Source organism: Lolium perenne, chromosome 6 (assembly GCF_019359855.2).
Source record: "Lolium perenne isolate Kyuss_39 chromosome 6, Kyuss_2.0, whole genome shotgun sequence".
Lineage (NCBI taxonomy): Eukaryota > Viridiplantae > Streptophyta > Magnoliopsida > Poales > Poaceae > Lolium > Lolium perenne.
In genome coordinates, this window is record NC_067249.2 from 28,482,417 (window position 1) to 28,503,294 (window position 20,878).

At 46.4% G+C, this 20,878-nt stretch overlaps 3 protein-coding genes across 4 annotated transcripts; 2 read left to right on the forward strand and 1 right to left on the reverse strand.

Moving 5' to 3' along the window:
• The first annotated feature begins 7,361 nt into the window (after window positions 1–7,361).
• LOC127308478 (uncharacterized) lies at window positions 7,362–10,424 on the forward strand. Its single transcript, XM_051339307.2, has 3 exons — window positions 7,362–7,508; window positions 9,280–9,679; window positions 9,878–10,424. Exons 2-3 carry the CDS (start codon window positions 9,299–9,301, stop codon window positions 9,965–9,967), a joined length of 471 nt encoding a protein of 156 aa, XP_051195267.1. The 5' UTR covers window positions 7,362–7,508; window positions 9,280–9,298; the 3' UTR covers window positions 9,968–10,424.
• Window positions 10,425–11,943: 1,519 nt separating this feature from the next.
• Window positions 11,944–16,452, forward strand: LOC127308476 (protein PTST, chloroplastic). 2 transcript variants are annotated; one of them, XM_051339303.2, is made up of 9 exons: window positions 11,944–12,131; window positions 12,582–12,621; window positions 12,756–13,032; window positions 13,318–13,407; window positions 13,961–14,029; window positions 14,339–14,444; window positions 15,671–15,759; window positions 15,893–16,005; window positions 16,092–16,452. In XM_051339303.2, the coding sequence occupies exons 2-9, from the start codon at window positions 12,590–12,592 to the stop codon at window positions 16,192–16,194; spliced, it is 879 nt and encodes a 292-aa protein (XP_051195263.1). In that variant the 5' UTR covers window positions 11,944–12,131; window positions 12,582–12,589; the 3' UTR covers window positions 16,195–16,452. The 2 variants fall into 2 exon arrangements, with proteins under 2 accessions (XP_051195263.1, XP_051195265.1); XM_051339305.2 differs by having other exon boundaries at window positions 11,944–12,120.
• LOC127308477 (protein NLP3-like) lies at window positions 16,422–19,754 on the reverse strand. The gene is made up of 4 exons (XM_051339306.2): window positions 18,914–19,754; window positions 18,691–18,738; window positions 17,302–18,148; window positions 16,422–17,199 (listed from the first exon to the last, which is right to left on the reverse strand). Exons 1-4 carry the CDS (start codon window positions 19,556–19,558, stop codon window positions 16,598–16,600), a joined length of 2,142 nt encoding a protein of 713 aa, XP_051195266.1. The 5' UTR covers window positions 19,559–19,754; the 3' UTR covers window positions 16,422–16,597.
• Window positions 19,755–20,878: the final 1,124 nt, after the last annotated feature.

Genomic DNA, 20,878 nt, shown 5'->3' on the forward strand with positions numbered 1-20,878 from the left:
CCGATTATCACAACATCGGCTGCTCTGCCTACCTTGGGAGAGGTACACCCCACTTCCTTGGCTCTATCACTTTCTTCGTTGTATACTAACACCACTTTTGTTCGTCTTGTCAGGGTTGTGATCTCTCAAGCTTGCTGATGTTCGATCCTGAATCCATCGAACCAACTACTTCCAAGGCAAGTGAAGAGCCCAGTCCTAGCACGGTCCATGGTCCACTCCATCGTCTCAAGGATTTGCTCTCTTCCTCAATTGAGACCCTGGTTGAAAATTCCGAGGAAGTCAAAGGCATCCTCGAAGATATCCAGCCCCATCTCCCTATGACACTGCAAGTGAAGCTTTGGCCAGCTGTGACTCTGTCGGTCTTCAAGTCAAGGGTGCAGTCGGCTCGCCAAAGGATTAATCTTCACCATACCCAGCTTCCATTGAGAGCCGATATTGCAGACAAGTGTCAACGGCTCAACGAGAAGAAGGCTGCTTTAGACGCCAAAACTGACACTTCTGCCAACAGTGCCGAACTTGGGACCCTGCGTAAGGAACTGGAGAACCTTGAAGAGAGGGTCAGGGTGACCAAGCAGCTTATCCAAGACAAGGAAGCCCTTATTGCCCGCTCTCAAGAGGAAGCAAAGGGCCTCACAGCCGATCTGAAGACCGATCTGGCTGAAATTGCACCACTGACGATCGGTGGTGACGGGCAACGACGAGGATGATGAGGCTGAGATCGCCGAGGTGGATCGCATCCGTGCTGACGCCCTTCACGCCCTCAGCGCGTTCCTTCAGTAGAGCCTTTCTGTATAAAACTGTCAAATGTTTTGCTGAACTTGTACCTCTAGAGTCGATGACTGTGCGTCGGCTCTTTACCGTCTGAAGTCGATGTCTCTGCATCGGCTGTACTTACTTATTACATTTTTTTACTGGCCGATTTTCCTATCGGCCCCTAATATTTTATTGCTCATGTTCATGTCTTATTGCCCATGTATCGCACATGCTCATAGCATCTGTCTATCTGATTATGTGCCCCCCGAGCCGAATCTGTCAGGTTACTGCAGATATCGGCTCTGCAGTTATCCACAGAACTATACCTGAACATCGGCTCTGCAGGTATGACCAATGCCGATTTCCTCGAGCTCACAAGCCGATGTAAACCCATACCCTAACTTTCCGTCACCTGTTAGGTCGACACTAAATACAGGGAGAACGTGTGGTAAGGATAATACGGGCCGATTGCTGGAATCGGCCTTCATCTTGATTGTAACCGGAACTTTTGGAATTGTCGGGGCCGATCGCGTGGAACGGCTTCCTCCTTGTCCTCGCTATGAGAGCAGCTGCCCTCGTCTCTATCCTTACCAGGGTGGCGCCCGAGTCCTACCATGTTGATGTTGAACGAGAATCTTGACTGGCACCTCCCAGGGTACATGCATTCCACCATGTCAACGGCGTATGCCGGTGAATTCGGCACTTCTGATGCTGCCAATGCGAATGGCAGCGGTGGACGGGACTGGAGTGGCATCTCTCCTTGGTAAGTCCCGAGAGCTGGTCCTGACGGAGAGTACTAATGCCTCATGATTTCCTGGATCACCCGAAGAGCGACACGCTCCAAAGTGTTCACCAGGCTCTCAGAATGGCGGTGTAGCGAATGAGCTACCATGAAGTTAATCTCCTGACGCAGGGACCTGGTGCGTTCTTCTGACGGGGCGGACAGGTCCACTCCATCGAGCGCGCCTTCAGGTGAGAACCCTTTCCACCTGATGCCATGTGAGCGGGTTCTGTGAAAAGAGCCGATGAGGTCGGCTTCGAGGATTGCTTTGACCTCGTCATACTTCTTCTTGAGCTCCTCGGTCAGATCCTCGTACGTGACTGGAGTGCCGTCCGCCATCTCAGATGTAGATGGCGATGCGGTTGATGTCGAAGATTGTCCCACCGGGCGTGCCAGAATGTGTTGCGGTCAGAAACCCACCGGCGAGCAGCGACGAGCAACACAGTAGAGCCGGGAGGCTCCCAGGACTGCGGCTGGACCTGGTCCCTCCGAGCGATGGCCCGCAAAGACTCGGCACGCACGTCCGATGCTGGTGCAAGGGCGTGCCACCTGACCTATACCCGGTCAGGAAGGTGATGGATGTGCCTCGCTTAGTTTCCTGCATGGCATACACGTAAACATTAAATACGAGCCTCGATCGGCTCTCAGGTTGTCCTGTGAATCGGCTCAAAGAGCCGATCCACCCATGATCCGTACGAGGTGTACGAATATATGGTGGTCCTGCTTGATCGAAATAAAGCTAAAACGACCTACTACGATCTAGGGTTTTCACCACATAATCGGAACATCCTACTCGTGATTGAGCCTGGCGGCCACGCACGGTGATCGTAAACCGACCCTAGACAAGGCCTAAAAACCAACACGAGGTTGATCCCCGGAACATCCTGTCTAGGGCTAGCAAACTACACCCTACGCGTCACTGGATCCTTCAACCCGTTTGTAAGGCCTAACTATGCAGATATTAAACTAATCCTTGAAGAACAAGGAGCAATCATAACGGATCGGATCTACTAAATAATGATCAAGCGGGGTGCCGCCCTTACACCTAAGATAGGCGTAAGGGCGGCTAGACGTCTCCGGGTTGCACGACGACAGCATATGATACGAAGAACAATGCTAACCCTAACACGTCTAAGATAACTACGTTGCTCGCCATCAAAAAGGCTTCAGTACGAGCAACGCATGAACAGCGAATAAACGTGTACTGCCTAGATCACAAGATGCGATCTAGGCAGCATGATGCTTACCCGGAAGAAACCCTCGAGACTAGGGAGTTGGCGATGCGCCTAGATTGGTTTGTGGTGAACGTGATTGTTGTTTATTTCATAAACCCTAGATACATATTTATAGTCCGTAGACTTTCTAGCGTGGGAATAATCCTACTATATTACAGATACACGGGCAAACTAGCCCAAACTTTGCATATAAGGCCGATTCATGTATTCCTTCTATGTATGTTCTTCAAGCCCATCTTTAATCGCGGCCCACCTCTGATCCGGTCAGATTCTGGTGATAACAGCTGTATAGTTATATTGTTTACAATTTGCTTCCCTCTTTGCATGCTCATACCTTGGAATATATTCTTGAACATTTGTCAAAATGATGCTAGATAAAGGCATCTTTTTGTTTGGGCTCTTTAGTTTTCCTGGTGAGATATTATTTCCTGTGTGCAAACAGGACCACATATATATCATTGCTTCTATTTCCTTTTCCAACCTCCTTTTAGATTCATTTTCACAAGCTTCGGGGTGTTGCGACATTGGGTGAATGTTACTGGTTAACACAACCTGTAACCATTCGGGTTACTTGCTTTGGTTTCTTATGTGTACTTTTACTCAAGAGAGTTCTTTATAATTATTGTTTAGAGAAGGGCCAATGCTTTTAGAAGGATAGAATATAGCTTTCCCGATGGATTATCCTCTCTATTATTTGTTAAAGTAGGATCTGAATGTTAGTTGGACATATAGTGCTCTACAAAAAGCTCCGGTCTTAACGCCCCTACGAAAGTTGTGCAGCCTGTGAACATATAGTGCTCATAGAAGGTCATCGTTCAATCCATGGATAAAATTGCCTAAATCTACTAAAACTTTTCTGAAACTACCTCATCCTTATGCACAATAATTGCCTAAAAAGTTCCTTTTCTAAAAGACTTGTAAATTTTACCACTGCTTATTGATATTTTGCACACAAAAACTTAACACAAACTCGGTAACTGTAGAGTGGGTCTGCCTTTGGGCTGAAGCGTTTTCCAGCTTTCCTACTACTTTTATGAAAATATTCCATTACTCCTACTACTTTTCTAAAATCATCCCATTAAGCCTTGATTTCTCTTCATTGGGTAGCATGTTGCTGTGTGATGTCGTTCTGAATTGGAATTAAGAGGCATACCCATCCTTTCTTTTTAGTTGCAGTACTACCTATTCTTTGAGGCACCGCGTCTGCAAGCGTGGCGCACCTGTCGAGACGGGAGCAAGCCGGCAGCGGCTCAAGTGATGTTGACTGATAGGGAGCGTGGCGCGTGACACACAAGTCAGGACATGCTGCCTCAACGATGGGGTTGTGGTGCAGGTATGCTTATCCTACTGACCTGACCTCCAGATGATGCCAAAGTAACTTCAATTGGTCTGACCCTAAGTTGTGTGCGAGTTAAGCTTTTAAAATGATATTGATTTTTTCCTACACCTTACCGAACACTATCCTTTAATATTCTTATATTATAAGTATATGTATTTTGCACAATCAGTTAATTAACGTTGTTTTTAATGTTCTTTTTTAACAGAATTCACTCTCTACTAAGGACATCATGTTTCCTGCTCATTCTAGCGTTGGAGTTTCTCATGGAAATAGGCTTAAGATAACTGCCTCTGGAGTACAAGTGCAGCCAGTTATTTGTACTGGGACCTTTTGAGATTATGTCCTGTCTGTATAGATGCTATGGAGCTGTTTTAATCAGTATCTATTGGAGAACAACTATGCTTCTTTTGTTTCAATATTATCTATTATTGTTCTGCTTGGTTCCTTTGGTAATGAGATATCTTTTATTATATATAATTGGCTTTTGCCTTGCTTATCTAGATTCAGTATTTTTATGTACTGTCTAAAACACGAATCAATGGGTTATGCAACTAGAAAATAAAATTCAGTAGACTACGGTCACTTTCTCCTGAAACTTTTTCTCCTTTGTTTCCTTTATTTTGATGCTATTTACTAATATGCGAGCACAATAGTTCAACTGTTCATAGCAAAATAGTACGATGCTCAAATTGACACAAGTTATAGCTCACTTTTCAGATTTTGATGTTTCTAGCGTTGCAGGGCAACAGATAAGGCTGTAGATAACACATACCAGTGAGCTGATGGATCTGCTTGCATTGCTCGGACCGGTCACTTCAATCGTTTCCCCCTACTTCGTCTTCTGCTTCTCTCCATCTGCCTGCTGCCTCCTACCAACGATGGTGATTCTTGGCGTTCTGCTGCTCTTCCTGCCACTGCTTGGTACTACCGACCGGTCCTTCACGCTATGCTACTCTCCATCCCCCGTGCAGCCGCCTCGCCCCTTCCTTGGGAAACAGCACACCGTCCTCCTGCGTGCCAGTCTCTCCATCCACCGCCGCCGCCGAAATCGTCACCGAGGCGCAAAGCTGGGCCGCAGTGATCGAGAGGAGGGAAGGCAGTAACAGTGTGTTGGGTGGAGGAGGCGTCGTCTGGTGGCTTGGTTGGCACAGAGCTCGCTGGCTCGATGTCCAGAGTTTGCATGCGGCCAAGCGTCACCGCTCTTCCTTCACGTTCCACGTGAGGCTTTTCTGGCCATGTGTCCTTGAAGGCTTGGACGGCAGGTTGAATCCTCAGCATCGAGGGGTGTGGCTGGTGGTTTCTTGCCAGGTGCAGCAGGTGGCATCAGCGGCCATCGGAAGCTGCACATGACACGGCGGTATCTTATCGATTGGTTGCTACTTGATTTACTTTTTTTTGTTTACAGCGGTACGTAAGTGGAAATTCACTATATTGAACATTAACTATTCCTGTTCTTTTGTCATTTGTATGATTAATGTATGAGTGAGATAAAAGGACCTTGGTTGAATTTCCGAGAAGCAATGCTTCTTTTTAGACCATTGCTATTTATTTTTAATAGAGATTGTATGCTCTGGAAGCATCGATGCCTGGTGGTTGTCAACTTTCGCTTTCGTATGCTTCAACTTGAATCGAATCAGAAATCGATGACGAGTATATATCTGGTTTTCACCAAGCGTTCCACTTGAGTTTCCTTGTTTTCTTTTGGCATCTCTTTCATTTAGCTCCTGGTTATGTTGATTAATTCATCTTTTTTTGTCAGGGTGATGATGTTTTGTTCAGTTCTTCCCTTGCGCAAGCCTCAAGAGATATCGGTTTTGCTATTAACATTGGATCTGAGGATCATGTTCCTCCCTTTTGTTATGGCCATGTATGCATAGAACAAGTGTCGGATGCAACAATCTTCTCTTATCGGTTACTTAGTTATGTAGTTTGCTTCCTCATGTCGCATGTGTCCTCGGGAGAAAAGCTTATATATATAATATTCCTGATTTACAGATACTCTTAGTATTACTGATATGTAGTTTATAACCTAGGCTACGTGGCTCAGTCAGGAGGACTTTTTAAATTACCAATTTGGTAGCGTTATGCTATTACATTCAGAACATCTATGTCCATTTTTTTTTGTCTTATCTACCATCCTATGTATACTTCATTTTATTTCCTCTATTATTCTTTTGGTTTATCTTCTGTTCCTTCTCTTTAATAACCAACAATGCTTTGGTTTATATATATTTTATCTTCTTTGCATCGGTTACTTCACAACATTGACCTAACAAGATTTTATATTACGAGTCCTGCCTATGAACGCATCTCACCGGGATCGTGTGCCAAGGATTTATTGGCTTTGGTTCAACTCTGTGCGTTTTCCATTCATACATTGTACCTATTAGCTTCAAAATAGGAATAAGAAATGGACAGTATATCATCTTTGAGACTGGAAAACGTCGTATTCACTACAATATTTGACATGTTCCATGCTTGAAATGCAGGTTGTTGGTTAACCACTTAACCGTCGAGCATCAGGCTGCATATTCAGCTAACAGGGTGTGTGGTCACATAATCAAAGATCTTATCTACAGGTGTAGAACTGGGAACAACATGAGAAAGCTCTAAAGATCAATTCACTTTCCTGCATATAGTTTATGAAACATAGAGCATTTCTTTTGATTTCATTATCATATGTGTTGTTATTTCTTATGTAAAATAGGCGGTAAGTGTTCTGTTGATTCTTCTGTAAAATAAAGCTGAAAGTTTTATCCTGATTTCATCCTATCGATTTCGTTTTGTAAAACCAAAGGACCATTTCAAACTAATTTTCATTGTTGTAATATAAATTGCAAATCGGTGCGAGTTCCACGGGACCGTGCGCCAAGGCGCACATTTAAATCTAGTCTTTTAGATCATACTCAGCAAAGCCACATGGAGTACCATTTTGTGAGAAAATATCCAAAAGGTAAAGAAAGCACGTGAACATTGCAGTGGTATCATTTACGGAGTACTACTCAGCAAAGCCACATGGCCCACGCCGTCTCCAAAAGCAAAATGCGTTACCACTCCCAGAAAAAGTAGCCCCCATTAATAGCGGAGGAAGATCGAGAAACGGCGCGTGGCCCAAAACGCCATCCCGACCGTCCGCGCGGTAACGGCACCCTATCGGACGGCCCAGATCGCGCCACGTCGTCCCCTCCACGTCGCGCGGGCCCACCGCCCCCCTCCTGGCGTCCTGCCGTCACCTTCCTTTCCCTTCTCCCCTTTATTGCCCCCCTCCCTTCCCGAGAGCCCCCCGACGGAAGGAAGCCAGCGCGACGCCGCCGACGACGACAACGACCACCGCGCGCGCGACCTAGGGTTTCGCGCATTCCGCCGCTCCCGGCCGGCTCCCTTCCCCGTCGGCCCCGAGGTACGGCCGCCCGCCTCCCCGTACCCCCCCGTCTCCGATTCGTGCTTCGCTCGCGGGCCCGCTGGGGCCAATCTCGCCCGCGCGCGGTCGAAGCTAGATCGCTGGTGCTGCGCTTGATTTTCTGATGCCGTGGTGGTGTTTCCGATGCCCTGGTGGGGTTCGTGGGTACGGATTTGGTGCGAGCCCCCGGGATCATGGGATTGTTCGCTTGTGCTAGAGTTTTTGTTGTGGGGGGATCGAGGACTCGAGATTGGTTATCGGGGGGCGCTTATGCTTCGTAGTTGTCAGTTCGAGTCTCAGTAGCCGGTGGTTTAGTAATCAACGTTTGGGCATGCTTCCCAGCGACTTAGCCTTGCTGAAACGAAGGCTTGAGGGATCGAGATGGCATCACCAAGTAGATTCGGTTCCTCTAGGTGCGTTTGACATGTGCAAGGATAATATACTCGTTTATCTTCGTGCTGGAGTCTGGCTGGGCACTTGCTTCTTGGTAATGTGATAACTGATAAGCTGTTGCTTCCTGGTTGAAGTTGGGTGTGCCTGCATTGGAGCTTGTAGACAGTAGGGATAATGAAATCTGGTTTGTTTTGGACTAGGTTGCCTGGATACGGCGATACGGATACGGATACCGCGATACATTGATACGTCGATTTTCCAAAAATATGGATACGGGATACATTTGTATACATATAATTATTAATAATATATATATATAAATTACTGATTTTTTACCAGAAAAACTAACATATATGAGTACCTATAGGTTGTTTGCCTAAAAGCTTCACAACTATAGCGCTCTTATAGTCACTTCTCCACCTAGCTCTCAAGTAACAGTTTAGTTTCTTTTTTAAAAAATGGAAAATTAGCTGCTATGTACGTGATAGGTATCCGCAGGTATCGATACGTATCCGTGTATCCGGCAGTATCCGATACGGATACGTGAGTTTTCTGACGTATCCGTGCATCGTAGGTTTTGGATAACTAAGATTTTCCTATCATGCTATTCCTGCCCTGCTTTTAGTAGGTATTCGTCCTTTAACTATTGATCATTTCTTTTCTGTGTCCAAGGAATGCAAAGTACTCCAGTCTTATGTCAATTTACTGTGTGGAATCATTTTAATTGTGTGCTAGTGCACCTAGTTGCTCCCAGCTACGGTTCATTTCAAATTTCTCCGCACTTTGGTGTCCTGTATTGTGGCAGTTGGCAAACTTCTGTGGGTTATAACTTGCATGGAAATCACTAGCTATACTGATGGAATAATTGAGGGATGGGTTTCATCTACTTTTTCCTTAAGAATGCACCTAGTTGCTGCTAGCTACAGTTCATTTTATTGTCTCCATAGCTAGAATTGTCTAAGCATGGCATGCAACTAATAACTTTGCTCTCATTAAGTAATTGCAATCTGATCTAGCAGTATGGGATCATATTTGGTTGATGCATCGGATGTGATATATTCTCAATACTGTGTACTGTATTTTGCCAATTGGCAATCTACTGTATGTTGATTTTTTAAATTCTGTGGGTTATAACTTGCTTGAGAATCAACAGCTATACTGATGGAATAATGCGGAGAAGGGTTTCATCTATTTTTCTTTTAAGAATGCATACCTTTTTTTACCCATCAAAGTTATAACTCATATCAGTCATGCGTTACTGATTTGTTTTTATATAATCTTGTATGCATGCGAAATGTAGTATAGACTACGATGACAGATGAGCCAGGAGTTCATGACTGCGCGCACAGTACTTATATTTCCTTGTTTATTTTGACAGGTCTTCTGAATCACGAACAATGGAGCGGTTTTCTCAGTTGAATCCACATGCCACTCCTTTCGTGCCGTCTTCTTTTGCAAAAAGCTTGAAAGCAAACAAGGACCCTGAGAAGCAAGTAGATGGAACTGAAAAGAATGTGACTGCTGACAAGTCTGCTGGGTATGAGCTCCCAGACTCCCTTTCTTTTGATGACTATGCTGAAAGCCTAGGAAAGGTCAACATATCCGCTGAGTCTTCATCAAAAGGAGAAGCTGCTGAGGCAAGTCATGCCAATAATCATCTCGCTGCGGTGGAATCTCTCTCGCTGATGTTTCCAGATGTGTCTGCTGACTCCATTCTTGAAGTACTGAAGGCAAATGAATTTGATACAGATCTCACTATTGATATGCTTTTCGACTTGGTATGTGGAGCTCTCTTATCCTTTGCATTGACTATTTATGTCGTCTCCCTATGAATGAGATTCAATTACTAGTTTTCTGTGAAAACTTGTAGCTAAATGAAATACCATGACCTTTTTTTATAGCAAAGCACACCCATTGCCATATGAAGTTGAAACCATTTCTCATTGCTGACGATCTTTCTTGAACTCCCCTTTCAGTGTGAAGCTGACGATAATGGTCACTCTGCTGAAGCATCAGGAAACCACCAGCAGCAGCTGCACCACCACCACTCCCCTTCATCGACATAGGCGGAACGGGAACTCTCCAGCTACATCTGATTTCAATCCTCTTCACCATGAGACTGGATGTAGTGGAGTACAATTTCTTGCTGCTGTAAAGAATTCACTCCGAAGTGTTCGATTAGTGCCAAAGGCAACAAGTACTGTGATTTGGGGTTTTAAATTCCGGATGGATGTTTGTTGGAGCCTGCCTTATTGCGATGCGTAGTTTCACCGGTTGTACAGCTCTCTTGGGTGTAGCCGTTTAGAGTTTGGAATTGGACAACCTTGTGCCGCAGGCTGCGCTTGTTTCATGAACCTATCCGTTGCTGGAATGCTGGACATGTACTGCTTGTTCTCCTGGGATCTGATTGTGGAGACGAAATCGTTCACCTTATTTTGTTGTGATGAGGATTTACATGGGTGCAGAATCTACCTGGTTCCAGTTGGTTGTATGGAGAAATGGAATGTTTTAGCATGTTTTGAATGCCGTGTTGCGCTAATTCTACAAGATTAGTACCAGCAGTTTCTTTTGCTCTCTGTTTGTTTGTTCAATAGCAATATCTTTTACTGTTATGCCTTTACGAATTGAACTACCGCAATTTCTCCTGAAATACTATCAATTAGCATACGCGAAATAATGATTCAAACAAGATCATAGAACATTGCTCTGCATTTTAATCCTTGTTTTGTGTGTGTGTGTTCTTTTATGTCCACATAATTAGATTTCTGATTGATTCCGATCATGAATCTAACATTAGCAATAACCAGAAGAGCAAAATGATGGTGTCTGTTCAAGTTTTACTTTGGATTGTGCATCCTGAAAATGGAAGAGCTGCCTGTACAATTCCCCTGTAGTCACCTTTGAGTGCAGTCTAAGAGCATCTTAGCAGAGCCCGTAAACACGTGAACTGAAAACTGGAAGTTTAGTTCACCGAACTAGTGTTTACGGGTCGGAAAAACCTTGTCACAGAGCAGAATCCGTAAAACAGGAACTGAAAAACTGAATTTGTCACCGGGAAATTGCTTGATGATCATATATATAGATGGATTTGGTGCTCCGATTGAGCATCAAAAGTTACATAATTCGATAATTAAACCTAAATTACTTACACACTAGCGGGCGCTACTAAGTTGAACCAAAATGCGGCCTAAATAATGGTCTATGCGCGCGGCGGTGCCGGTGGTGGCGGAGCGTCTCGGCGGCATATGGCGTTGACGCTGGCGTCGAGGAGCTTCACTCCTCCTTGGCGTCAAGCTCGACTATCTCGAGCTTGACGCGGCGGACGCGCTCCTCCCGGCGGGCCGCCTCGTACTCGCGCACTTGGCGGACGGCGTTCGCCTCCTCCCGACGAAAGCGAGCGCGGGCCTCCGCCGCGGAGATGGCCTTCGTCTGCGCGAGCACGGTGTCCTCCTCGTCTGTGGGTGACCGCGCGGGGACGAGCTCGTCGTCGTCGGAGCTATCGGCGCCGGCGTTGGCGTACCTCGCCAGCTTCCCTAGGGGCGTTCCGCGTCAGTGCGGAACATGGGGGGACGCGGCGGCGAGTCCCCGCCGCCCAATCCGGCGCCACGACCTGCTGAGCCGCCACGGGAGGCCATCGCGCCGGTTAGGAGGGTGGAAGGGTGGTTGCGGCCTGCTCGATTGCTCGCCGGAATACGGGGGAGGCGGCGGCAAAGGGAGTGGAAGCGGCGGAGGGGAGTAGGGTTTGGAAACCGAACTCCCCTCCGCGACCCCCTTTTAATACGGGGCGGCCGCGCAGTTTCTCGCGGGGCCGAACTCGTTATACGGGTTCAGGCTCCGTTCTAGCCCAGTTTCGACCCAAACCCGTATAACCGCCGGAGTTTTTCAGTTTCCGCCTTTTTTACGGGCTCTGCTAGAGATGCTTCAAGATTGGGAAACCAGAGTGATGGGCTGGGATCTCATCGCAAAAAAGATATCCTACAACCTACAAGGGCCTTCCCGCATAACATCCAAAAACAAAACGTCAAAAAATAAACAAAATAAATCCGTGGCTGCAACCTCGCGAGTCGCGAAGCGCACACGCAGAACTGCGTGCGAGTGCGAGCTCTTCTTCTCGTCGCCTCCCCGCACCACTCCGGCTCTCCCTTCCGATTCGACTCCGGCCGCCGCCTCCGTTCGATCTCAGGGGTTCCAGTCCCGGGCGGCGGGCATTCTCCGCGAGGTTCGTTCCAGGTCCGCTTGATTTCCCCCCTCCCCAAAATGTGGTGCGAGTTCCTGACGCGGCTGTGCCGTGATTGCGCGCGCTAGCTAGCCCTCCGTGTTTCGATTTCCGCATGCGCCCGCTCTTCTGTTCGGGGTCGGGATTGATCCGTGATGAGAGGCGCAGCTATGGTCTAGAGGTTCCCTTCAGAGGTTCCCCTGAAATCGACTAGTGAGCTAGCCAGCAGTATCTGTTTCTGTCTCTGTGGTGAGGTTTTCCATCAGTAGGGTAAGGAGCGTTGTTTCTATCTAGTTTTCGTCAGTCCGTGGGTCTGACCACGCTGTCCTCGAATGCTCTGTCAGTATGGTTACCGTCGACGGAGTTGCCGGCAGATGGAGAAATATACTTCTATATCCACACTTTTAATTGGATGCTACTGAATTTCATTTGGTAACATGATGTCTCCTTTTCCCATTCTTCAGGAATTGCGATGGAATGCTTGACTGCGAGTTTCGCCGCAAGGTAGTCCATGCTTTTGGTTGTGCACCCATCTTCTGTGCAGATATTGTATCGAAAAAATCGAAGCCATATACATGGTTTCATTATCTCTTTCAGGCTAATCTGACATGATATGGTGATTTTTTTTTCCCTGCAAGGAATGTGGGTAGGGAGTATAACTTCGTATGCCAAACCAAGCCTGGCCGTGAGAAGCAATGGATTCCCGGAAGGGTTCTCTGCTATTTCACAGCTTACACAAACTCTAGCCCATGCCACAAAGTCACTACCGTCGCGTATCCCGTGACCCCAGTTGCGGGGAGACGTTCATGCTCGAGATCTTTCGCAGCAAGTTTGGATCTAGGAAATGGGCCTGCGCCCTCAGACTCGACATCGTCTTCACCAGGACAGACTCGTGAGCAGCCGACCTCTGACGAGGTATTGGTCGAACTCGGTATTATATAGATTCACCTGTGCAGTTTATCACTCTGAGCACCTATACTAACTGGAATCAGCGGTTTGTCTGCATTTCACATTCTGTTCACTGAAATGGAGCTAGAATTGTTTTTATGTACCTGTCAAGTGGTTAAGCCCTTAAATAGTTCTGAAAAGAGAAACACAATCGTGCTTGTACACATGGGTTGCTTAAGCTACATTGGTCTGATATCCGCAAAAAAGAGGCAGCTGTGATTGATGAATCTTCTCTCTCTTGTAATTTTGCAGTTGAAATCTCTTCTGGCTGATAAGGAACGAAGTAAGCTTTTGAGAAAGCTAAGTGAAGCAAATCAGCATAACCGGTTTCTCAAGAGACAGGTTTATTATTCAAATCATAAAACAGTACATCAAAATGCATCATCGCAGACTTGATCATAGTATAGTGTGTTGTTGTATGACTGGCCTCCAGACGAATAGTCCTTTATTCTGTTAAAGAACCTCATATAGACATTCATAGATTCTTATTTTAATAATATGTATGCCAGGAGCTCTGACACCCCAAGCCAATCCTAGGACAATAACCTGGGTATGTGAGGAGCTTAAATGACCTCAACATAGATGTCTATCTAGGCAATGGATTTGCAACCTGCGATGTAGGCCACTTAGGTGATCTGTTTAACCGGGAATGGATCAGATCTAAACTTCGCTGCTACTCGCATGTTAATGTGAAAAATCTAAAATGCTAGCATGTTAGCACCAGCGTAACTGCTTACAACTGAAGGTTATCATGGATCAATCAAATTTTGTTGGAAAACTACTATTTGTATAGAAAGACAGCAGCCTGGGATATATAGTTGATATGTAAAAGTTGCATGATGTCATTTCTACCAATAGTACCAAGTCATTACTAACTAGATCTTATGTCCTGCAGTCGCAGATAAAGGATGATGCAGTTGTGAAGTTCAGAAGTGAACTTGCTGTTTTGGAACTTGAACTGCAGGTTAGCATTTCTTGTTTGATTTCTTCAACGGGTTATGAGTAGTTAATTTGGATTGTATAAAGGTGCTGTCTGTGATCAAAATAATTTGCTAGTCATGGGTTCCAATTTTTTTCGGCCCCTTTCGTGTCCTGTATATGAACAAAATACATGGTTGTTCCCTTGTGTGATCATTCAAAAGAAAACTGCACATTTTCGTAAGGTGACTCTGTTTACTAATGGTTTGTTGGTGATCAGTCCCCCTTACAATCGTTCAGCTTTCACTTTGCTCAGAATACTTTGTGCATCTTAACTGTCTCTTTGTGTCCACAGACTTTGGTTGGCCTAGCTGAAGAGATCGCTAATTTTGATGTTCCATCAGGGTCAAGGAAGGTAAATGGAAAATATATTCAGTCTCATCTTCTCTCCAGGTTAGAAGGTAATCTATCACAACGAGCTACTGCTGGCATGATAGAGGCTCTCGAATATTACTTTTTTGCAAAGATATCAGAATCATTACAACAGCTCAATTTGCATACTTTGCCTTGAAGTGGTACACTGAATTCAAGACCAATGCTGAATGCCTGTCGTTGATGCCATGCCTCCATAGGGTTGAACAGACAATACTTGATTAGCCATGATCCATGTGCAATCCATTTCCAATCAACATATGTTTGCTGTTGACCTGTTATTAAGGTGCTATACATTTTTAGAAATTTAGTAGGTAGGTCACGAGGCTGAGATCTGGTGATTATCCCAGTTCGTGATAGTACATCCTACTAGCCACTAGGTAGGTCATGAGGCTGAGATCTGGTGATTATCCCAGTTCGTGATAGTAACCTATTGACCCAAATTCGTGGCCACCCCCACTGTAAAAATTCATATCTAAGTCATTTTAACAAATTGATCCTCTATTGTCTAAACCTGTTAGGTCGTCATAATAAATCAACTATATTTTCCAGTATACTGATTGTCACAGTTCCACTAGCATCATCATTGACTGGCATGGAATACCTTGTGCCCCTAAGCAGCCAACAATGACGCTCCTTTTTCATTTATAACTCTTATTCTCACTATCATGTTGTGAATCATCAGTCATGACATGAATATCTGATATGTAAAGTAGGTAGGTTGATAGTGATATTCAAGAGCATTTATGGTTGTGATCTGATATTCTGCTTGCTAGCATTTTATGATTCCTCAGGTCTGTACTTAGCCATTGATATATTTTCATCTTCACATAGTATTGTAGAAACTTTATGCTGATTGCTGCCTAGCAGCAACTAAATATGCAAAGATGTCTTTAGTATGCTTTTATCCCTTGTATAAAGAAAGATCAGCATGCCAATAATATCTAAATGTGCTAAGCAGTGACAGTTCCAACAATTTTTTGTAATACCCCTTTTTTGTGACATGCAGTAGCATAACAGTATTCAGAACCGTGTTAATATATTAGCTTCTACTCTCTCTGTTCGGAAATAAGTGTTGTGGATTTGTCTAGATTCACATGTATCTAGACGTGTTTTATTGTGTAGATACATGTGAATCTAGATAAAGCCGTGACACTTATTTCCGAACAGATGAAGTATTGTACAACCCTGCAATGCTACAACTTGACTTTATGTGAAATCTGCTTAGATGATACCAGTATTTCCTTCCCTGCAGCTGTTCATGATAAGGTTATGGTACAGATAAAGGATGTTGACTCTTTAAGACCTCGAGAAATCGCAGTATACTGGGTTGGAATGGCTGAGGTAAACATATGTTTATAAGGAATGACTAAATTTATACCTTCCAGTTTGTCCAGTATATTGTTATGTGCTGCTTCTGTCCTGAATCTCAGTTTTGCTTTCTTCTTACCCAACATGTATATACAATTCATACCAGAATGTGCAAATTATGGGCTCCTTCGACGGCTGGTCCCATGGTGAGGCAATGTCCAGGGAATATTCAGGAGACTACGGGAGATTTTCTGCATCTCTGAGGCTTAGACCTGGAAGGTATGTTTTTCTCATTTTTCTGATGATTCTCGTGTTCACTCTGATTTGTTAAATAAGACTATTTATCTATTGTGTGCATAATAAAGCTATGAGATTAAGTTCTTGGTGGACGGGGAGTGGAAACTGTCATCGGAATACCCGGTTGCTGGCGAGGGATTGACACAGAACAATAAACTCGTCGTGGAATAACAGATTTTTGATGTTCTTTAGGACTCTACCTGATTACTGCCATGGGTGTCCTCCCGCAAAACTCGTGTTGTATGAAATGCAAACCCTTATTTGCTTGATTGGGTCTGCATGCTGTCTGTAATTTTTCCTTGCAACTGATCTACTGAAGCCACTTAGGAATGACCCTTCTTCCATGGGGTAGGAGTTGATCAAATTAGTTTGGGACCATTGTTACATGTAAAATACTCTTTAAGCAATAAAAGTCCATTCCTTCTGTTATTCAGATGTTGTATCATGTGTATACAAAACTACAAAATGACTGCAGAATTTTTGAAAGCTCTACCTGACTCCAAAGCACGTCAAGGAAGTGACAAACCTGATCAGTAACAGCCGTATGGTTAAGGCATGAGAAGTAATTCTGCGGCTAATCTGACCTACCAAAAGAGCTCCTATGTACCATCAGCCTGACAACTGGCAACACTACTCCGGTTCCGCCACTCATAGCCGCCGATGCAGGGGCAACATCAAGGCACTCCTGGAAATCGGCGTCGCAGGACAGGAGTACCCACTCATGGTCGTCGTCCAGGTACTTGACATCGAAGGCACCAGCGTCTAGGCCCAGCCTCTTGGCCACCTCCTCCTTCACCGCCGCAACGCCAGCGGAGCACGGCACCCTGAACCTGACGATGTCCCCTTTGTAGCTCGCCTTGATGGTCACCAACTCCCCGGCCGCACCATTGCTACGCTGCAGCAAAGACTTGCCCAGTGCGGTTTTAGTGAGAGGAGGAGGATCTTGGCTTGAGCCCTGGGAGGAGGTGTCTTCTGCTAGAGCACTTGGCGCACATGGCAGATGAGGAGCTGGAGCTCGTCGAGACGACGAAGAGGCAGTGGCCGGCTTTGGCGAGCAATCCACCGATTCGATGGCGCGGATCTTGCCGAGGGCGCGATTCACCTTGCTGATCTTCCGAAATGGCCATCTCGATATGCCGTGCTGCCTGCAGATGCGCTTCATTGTGGTCGGGCACACTGGAGAAAGAAGAGTTTCTTCAGTTACTTCATACAGCAATATTTCAGTGTAAATTCTGTTTGATGTTAAACTCAGTGAACTTGTGTCGAAAATGTTCTTACCGCCGAGGCTCCTCGCGGCATCTTTCAGGCTCCCTGAGAAGTATCCTTGGAGCACCTTCAGACTGACAGGTTTTCCGGCCTTCCTTCCTGTCTTCTTCTTCTCCGGTGGTTGCGACATGTGATCGTTCTGGTCTGTGCCGTGGATGTTTGCTCCTTGATCACCGTCTGCAACATCCACGGCCAGATGCTCGTCCTCCTCGTCTGAATCATTAGTATCATAGTCTCCATGGCCATTCAGTTCATTGGCAGCATCACCATCTGGAAGAACGACCTCCAAAGACAAGCTGCTCATCCCCGTCGCGTTCAAGCTACCACCGGAGCATTCGTCACGGATAGTGGAGGCGATGACGTCCACCAATGCCTTCTGCTCCGCGGCGCTCCTGCAGTCCGTCGGGAGGAAGAACTCCAGCACCACGCACTCCTCCACCGGGCCGTCATCGTCGGCCATGGCGGACTGCGGCAACCGCAACGGAACGGCGAGGCAGCCGGCCAGGCCGTGCATGCGGGCGTAGTGCGCGAGCGGGTAGGCGTCCTTTGAACGCCTGGAGACGTCAGTGCAGAAGCGCGGCTGGGCCGCCATGGCCGCCTCACCGACGAGCCCCTGGCCAGGCCGCAGGTGGTGCTCGGCGCAGGCCTCACGAAACACGCCGTAGTTCATGGCGTCGGCGGCGAGATGGAACGGAGCGCCCGCCGTCGTCAGGGAGAAATGCTCATCGTTGTCGTCAGTGCTGCAGCGTTGGCACCTGACCCAAGCCTGTGCCAGTGGCAGCTCGTGGGCTTTGCAGACTGCGGCCAGAAGCTCTGAAACCCCCGACATGGCCGCCTGCGTCGCCTCTGAGTTGCAGGTCTGCATCAGATGTTCATAATAATTAAGAAACGTCTTTCGATTGGTAGATGAACGGATGGATTATAGCAAGAGCAAATTTTGTTTGCCAACTTCATGCATCATGCGATTGTAATTTCATGCACCAACCAACGGTACGCCCAGAAGTGTAAGCTGAAACGAAAATGTACAACATATATATACTCATAATTCAAATGGCATTGCATTGTTAGATGAACATGATGGCTTGTATGGAAAGGTCAATTTTGTTTCCAAGGTTTTGTTGCTGCATAACCAGTTGACACAAAAGACTATGGTCAAGAGAAATGTGTGGCATATGTGCTCATAGTTCAAAAGGTCATGTGATTGCGGTAGTTAGTTTGATGCCTCGGTTCACCCAAAATGCTAAACTGAAGAGAAAACAAATGCGACATAGATAGTTCAAAAGGCTCATACTGTCATATCGAGCATCATTCACCAATCAACCAGTTTAACCCAAAAGGCAAAGTTGTAGAGAAAATGTGGGACATAGGTACTCATAGTTCACAAGTCGGGGCGGAACGCACCTCGGTCGGCACGGGGTGGCAGATCTCTGAACCTCTCAATGAGACTGCCTGCATGGATACAAGTCCAGGAGGAAATGTTACTCACAACAACTACAACCCCTGATGATACATTGATACTCGTGCAAGCTAAGATTCATGGCGGCTAGCTAGCTAAACATTTCTTCAGATGGAGTAGCTTTATGTAAAAATAATAATCTTGCGGTGGAGAGAGATGGATGATGACCTGGAGGGCCTTGCAGAGCTTGTCAGCCTCGGTGGCGAAGCACGCGACGGGCGCCGTGGTGAAGACGAGCTCGAGGACGGCGAGGCAGCGGGTAGCGTCGGCGGGGTCGAGGATGGGTAGGGCGAGGCTAGCCTGGATGTCGTAGATGAGCGCGTAGCTCATCCGCGCGTACTCGCCGGTGCCGTAGAGCTGCACGTTCGGCGTCCACTCCGGCGAGCGCGCGTCGAACACCCGGCCGGGCAGCCCGCGCTCCTCCCAGGTGCAGTCGTCGCCGCCGTCCACGGCGAAGACGTGCGCCAGGGAGACGGTCCTGTACTGGAGCAGCCGGCGGCACCGCGAGGGGAGGACGAAGGGCTGCCCCCGTGTGGCCAGCACGCGGCGGCGGCGCCGCTCCTCGTCCCGCGCAGGCGCAGGTGCCGGCGCCCACACCTGCACCAGCGCGCCGCCGTCCGCCGTGTCCTTGTACAGCCGCAGCGCCCGCGCGATCCGCTCCTTCACCGCGCAGCCGCTGTCGGCCTCGTCGTCTTCACCCGGCGACGGCCCTCCTCGGCCACCACCACACGCGTGGTCGTCGCGGTCGCTGAGCCGGAGGCTGAACCCGCCGCCAAGAATCCGCTCCATGTCGGCCTTCACCTCCATCACCATTACCACCCACCAACCTCCAACCTCCAAGAGCAAGAACAAGAAGCAGACGAAATGCTACTGCGAGGTTGCACGCGATCAATGTCGAGCCGCAGCTTCTCAAATCTTTAGATTGGGCGCGCGGGTCAACGTCGCTGCCTGCCGCGCGCGGCTTCGATGTTTTATGGGCGGGCGGAGGTGACGGGCTGCGATTGGCCACCGGTGCTCAGGGTGGCATGGGTCCGTAGGAATATGCCGATCTATGGAGATTACGTTGGTGTTGATTAATGCCATCGGGTGATTAAACAAGGTTATCGCTATGTCCCCCCTCTGCTGCCGCTTTGGACTTTGGCGATGCAAGTTTCTAGTACCAAATAATTAAGGTCAGTAGATGCTTGGAAAGAGTACTAGTTTCCTAGTGCTGTCCAAAACTTTTCAAGCTCCCTTGTAACATGAGATTGAAATATTTTTTAGGGGTTTTTGAAAATAAATAACTCAGCTTTGTTTAGATATGAAACATCTTAGTTTGTAAATACGCCTGAGATTGTATATCTTAAAAAAAAATCCACGGGGCATCAGCATCCATTGACGAATCACATACTACCTTTATTCCAAAAAAATAAACAAGGCTTTTCTTTTAGAACATTCAATCTAAACAAAGTTTAACCAAATTTATAGAAAAAACTACGACAACATATAGATATCGTAATAAAATGTATTTCATGATGTATCTAACGATGTTAATTTTGAATTGCGCATGTCAATGGTTTTTTATAAAAAAAAGTTGGTCAAACTTTATTTGGTTTGACTTTTAGAGAAGAACTATAAGTCGTATTTATTCGAATGGAATGGAGCTATATACACTAGTAGCATGCAGGAGGTAGCATGTGGTATCTCCGAAATACCATTATCTCCCTAGAGCCTTTTTTTTTAAAACGAAATTGGAAACCACATTTTAGAATCTCAAAAAGAAAACATAAAAAATTCATGCGGGTATATTTATACATCTGGATGTTTAGGTTTTAGATTAGTCGTATCTCGCTGTTTAAGTTTATCGCATTTGTATCCATTTGATCAAAATTTACAGCAAAACTTATTTGCAATGTTGTATTTTAGCGCGTCTGGTGAAGCGCTCCTTTCCGCACGCGATATTTTTGGGCGTCGTGTGAAGCAGTTCACTGAGCGGCACGCAAAAAGGCAAATCAGACGCTATAAATTTGTTTAGCGCGCGGCTATTTGAGGCACCTGTTGGAAATGCTCTTAGTAGCTTCCAACTAATTTCTTGTCTCCCATGGAGCAGGAGGGTCTCGTTGAAGCAAAAAAAAAAAAAAAAACTCATAAACA